Source organism: Hipposideros armiger, unplaced genomic scaffold (genome assembly GCF_001890085.2).
Source record: "Hipposideros armiger isolate ML-2016 unplaced genomic scaffold, ASM189008v1 scaffold_1984, whole genome shotgun sequence".
Classification (NCBI taxonomy): domain Eukaryota; kingdom Metazoa; phylum Chordata; class Mammalia; order Chiroptera; family Hipposideridae; genus Hipposideros; species Hipposideros armiger.
Genome location: NW_017733334.1, coordinates 51,346 through 55,793, shown reverse-complemented (window position 1 = coordinate 55,793; position 4,448 = coordinate 51,346). Strand labels below are relative to the sequence as shown.

Sequence of the window (4,448 nt, the reverse complement as noted above, 5' to 3'; positions counted from 1 at the left end):
GCACAATGGAGTAACATAAAGCTGATAAAAAGAATAAGGAAAACCTGTTTGAATTGATGCAGAGGGATATCCAGGATGTAGTGAAAAATGCAAGATACAAAGGAATGTATATAGTATGTGCTACGTTTTGGGTAAGAAAAAGGGGAGAGATATATCTGTAAAAAGCCACACTGGAAAGGTAAACCAAAGATTGATAAAAATGAGGGGAAAGGAAAATACATTTGAGGGAATGGGTTTGAGGCAACAGGGAATATTGACTTTTGAAACACATAAATGCTTTACAACTTTTATAAAAATTAAGCAAAAAATCATAAAGTTTAAAACAAACAGAAACAAGTGAACCACACAAAGAAAATAATTATTTTAACTTATATTAGAAGACAATTCTGTACATCCTTAGTGGAATATCTTCTAAGGACAAAAAGAACCACCAAAAAAGTCAAATGCCATTCAGTAGTTTTAATAGCCATTGTTAATAGTAATATTGTATATTATTTTGAAACTACGTTATATATATTACAGGATAAAGCGAATCAGTAATTACTGATGTGATGTAATTAGGAACCAAGATCTTCAGTGTCTAAAAAGGAAGAAAAACGAAGCTAAATTAAAACAAATGCCAATTTTAACTAATGATTATGTGTCCTAGTCCCAGCCAATGAAAGAACCTGAAAGCAGTGATACCCAGTAGCAATGAGCATCCTTGGTGCACAGGCTGCGGTTTCTAAATAGTGTTATCCAATAAAAGGAAAAGGAGCTTCTTAGAGAAGTGACTGATTTCAGGTCTGGGTTAGGGAAAATACAAGGCAAGCTTGTTTTAAAAAATAATGAAGTGTTCAGAGACTAATAGAGTCATGCTGAAAGAAGAGAGCAGCCAGCTTGAAGGGGCGCTCATTGGCCAAATCCGGGACAATTTGAACATCAGAAAAAATGATCATACTCGACTTAAACACATGGAACACATAAAAATTCATAATTCCTAATAATAATCAAATAAAGATAAAACAATCAACAATGACAAAACTTTACTGTCACCACTGGGTGTTATATTTTAATTCCTAACACAGAAAATTGGTACTTAAAGAAAACATACGNTTTATATTTTTAACCCCAAACTTATCTGCTTAAACTTATACAGAGAGTGATTCTCTACATCACAGATCAAGATTGAGAGGATTTGTTCAAGCTCAGCTGTGTGGTGTTCTGGTGGCCTTTTCTCCCCCGTCAGAAGATGCCTTCTTGGAGGATGGAGTAACGGTTGACTTGAGCCCCTCCAATTGCCCCAAACAGAAACTTCCTTTTGACTCTCCTGCTACTGAACCTCCATGCTGTACATGGGCCTAGTGAATCCTTCCATCTTCTCACCCAGGCTCTTTACTTCTTTGCCCAGCAACAGCTACATTAACTCAGAGGATTTCTCTGGTTGGCTGAGTACAACAGGTGTCTCCCCCATCCTAGAATCTGTTTTCTTCCTCTTTACCTCTTCCTGTTCCTTTACCCCCAACACCGACCGAGATTTATTTGGTTAAAGCATCAGAGGGCAATGGTCCTCAGTGGAGGGATGGTCCTGGGACTCCACACCTTGATGACCCTCCTGAGCCCCCAGGAAGCTGGGGCCATCAAGGGTGAGTGCTATGGTGACTGGGTGAGGAGAGGAGATTTAAGGTGTTGGCTTATGTGAGAGACGGTACAGAGCATGAACTGTTCCTCTTCCTCTATGGTTTCTGGGCAACTTCCTTTACCAAGAGATCCTTAATCTCTCTGACCTCTCATGTCTGTTCTGGGCCTAGAATACAGATGCAGCTCAGTCCAGCTGTACCAGTGTCTTGCTCAGGCATTTTCAGGTTCAGGTGCCTCCCCAATTCCCTCTTCCTTTCTGAGACCCAACCCTCCATCCTCCTGCCTCCCAGCATCCTGATTTCTCTACCATTTCCCGGCTTGGAGTGTGCCCATTCAGGTCCAGTTCTCTTGCAGAATTTATTGCCATGTCACTAGTTACCAGTTCATCTGTCTTTATCCTGCTCTAGACGTAAGCTTCTTGTGTGTGGTTAATCTGTATTTCCTTGGGGCCTGGCATCATGCTGGGCACACAGTAGTCTCTTAACCACTTTTGAACAATTTCCTAGAATATTAAAGGAATTTTACCAATTAAAACCGAACCCCTAATTTCCAGGAAACTGAGCTTCAGTTATGGGAAGAGACATGTTCAATCATAATGCTCTGAGATGGAAGAGCTGGGACATGAGCCTTCAGTTTCTGACTCCTTTTCCAGTGTCCCCGGCAATACCTTGGGCCACCGTCTTCTATCCTTTTGGTCTCTGTGTCACCAATCTTACTCCTGCCAGCCATTGCCTGTTTTCCCTCACCCCTCCAGTCTGCATCTCTGTGCCCAAAGCTCCACCTTGTGCTCCTATCTTTAGTTACCTTTCTCCTCACCCCCACCCCTCCCCACTCACCTGCATCTCATACACAGGACCTGACAGCACAGTTAGAGCAGATGATCACAGCCAAGATCTAACCTTGGGAATCTCTTCTTCCCAGCCTGGTGTGCCAGACTGCACCTGTGAGTTTGCTGGCCGGCGTGTTAGGCATGTGCCTGTTTCTCTCTGTCCTCTCCCTTTCATTCCCCAGCAATCCTTCCACTCTCCAAGGACCAGCTCTGTTCAGAGCAAGACTGCCCCCTCAGAACACAGGATGTGGCACAGACTCAGGCTCAACACAGCACGTGCTGTGGATGAGACTGACATATTTTCTTCTCTCTCCCTGACTCTGAACTCACCCAACACAGCTGACCACATGGCGTCCTACGGACCAGCCTTCTACCAGTCCTATGATGCCTCGGGGCAGTTCACCCACGAGTTTGATGGGGAACAGCTGTTCTCTGTGGAGCTGAAGAAGAGGGAGGCTGTGTGGCGTCTGCCCGAGTTTGGCGACTTCACCCACTTTGACCCTCAGGGTGGGCTGGCCAGCATTGCAGTGATCAGAGCTCATCTGGACGTCCTGGTGGAACGCTCCAATCGCACCAGAGCCGTCAACAGTATGTTCCTGCCCTCCCCCTGCCTCCCTGCCCCTCAGTCAGGCAGGGCAGGCCCAGAAAGCCTCTTCCCCACCTCCCAGGCCTCTATCCGCTCTGGCACACTGCTCTCAGAATCTGCCACTGTGGTGCTCAGCCCTTTCTTCCTCAGGAGTCTCTAGATCTTTCCAGATGCCTTTAATACGCCATTTCTTCCGGAGAAAGGACCTCTCTCACCTGGACTCCCCTTCAGGGACCTGTCAGTTATGGGAGCCCCGGGTGCCCCCACTGTTCTCCTCAGTCTTTTCTCCCTCTGTCCCCCGACTCCTGCTCCAGAGGTTACCTGTCCACAGATGGCTAAGTAGGAGGAAACGTCCCTCAGTCCCAGTCCTCTAAGGCCCAGCTGCAGGGATGATCCTTTGGGATTCAGGGCCTCGTTTCTCCTAGTGCCTCCAAGGGTGACCGTACTCCCCAAGTCTCGAGTGGAGCTGGGCCAGCCCAATGTCCTCATCTGCATCGTGGACAACATCTTCCCCCCTGTGATCAATATCACCTGGCTGCGCAATGGTCAAACAGTCACCGAGGGGGCGTCCCAAACCAGCTTCTATTCCCAGCCTGACCATTTGTTCCGCAAGTTCCACTACCTGACCTTCGTGCCCTCAGCAGACGACTTCTACGACTGCCGGGTGGAACACTGGGGACTGGACGAGCCGCTCCTCAAGCACTGGGGTACGGAGCCCTCTCCCAGCCCACTCTTCTCGGTCCCGTGTTCCCTTTTCTCTAGAATCCCCTTTCTGTATCCCCTGACCTTCCTTTCTCTCCCAGAGCCCCAGGTGCCTACTCAGCTGCCAGATACTACAGAGACCCTGGTCTGTGCCGTGGGCCTGGCCACCGGCGTGGTGGGCTTCCTCGTGGGCACCGTCCTCATCATCACAGGCACATGCTTGTTCAGTGCCCCTAGGTACAGAGACCCCGGGGTCTAGGGGTGGAAAGTGATGACACTGAACAGGGTGAGGGTGGAGAATCTGAAATTCTGTGGGGAAGAATGGGGCAGGGAAGAGTGACATGGACAAGTGGTGGGCAGGGAATAGAAGAGCAAGGGCGAGGTGAGCGGGTGAGGTTTGGGGGAGGTGGCAGTTAGTAATGGGATCCCAAAAATTTTGGTCACATGGTTTTTGCTCCTTTAGGCAATGACCTTTCTGCGAGAAATGGATTGTGGGAGACGTCCTGCAGATTCCTTGGAAGTTTCTGGCAGCTCTTGCATGCTCAGTGCCACAGTCTACGAATTATGTCCCCGCTGTGCTGACTTTGAATGGGATCAACCTCTGTCCTATAGCTCTCCTGCTTTTTGATCCCCATACTCATGGCAGGACTTGTGGGGCACCACTAGCCACTCTTCCCACCCTCCACACACACACACACACACACACACACA

General features: G+C 48.0%; 1 protein-coding gene across 1 annotated transcript; it reads left to right on the top strand.

Annotated features, from left to right (window-relative positions):
* The first annotated feature begins 1,498 nt into the window (after positions 1–1,498).
* LOC109378436 (HLA class II histocompatibility antigen, DO alpha chain) lies at positions 1,499–4,442 on the top strand. Its single transcript, XM_019634824.1, has 5 exons — positions 1,499–1,625; positions 2,789–3,037; positions 3,461–3,742; positions 3,839–3,974; positions 4,201–4,442. The coding sequence occupies exons 1-5, from the start codon at positions 1,544–1,546 to the stop codon at positions 4,205–4,207; spliced, it is 756 nt and encodes a 251-aa protein (XP_019490369.1). The 5' UTR covers positions 1,499–1,543; the 3' UTR covers positions 4,208–4,442.
* The last annotated feature ends 6 nt before the right edge of the window (positions 4,443–4,448 follow it).

Excerpts from the sequence above, each read along its gene's own strand:
- LOC109378436 (XM_019634824.1), top strand. The coding sequence starts at position 1,544 with ATGGTCCTCAGTGGAGGGATGGTCCTGGGACTCCACACCTTGATGACC. Across the intron at positions 3,038-3,460 it reads TCGCACCAGAGCCGTCAACA|TGCCTCCAAGGGTGACCGTA; the intron begins GTATGTTCCTGC and ends CGTTTCTCCTAG. Across the intron at positions 3,743-3,838 it reads GCCGCTCCTCAAGCACTGGG|AGCCCCAGGTGCCTACTCAG; the intron begins GTACGGAGCCCT and ends TTTCTCTCCCAG.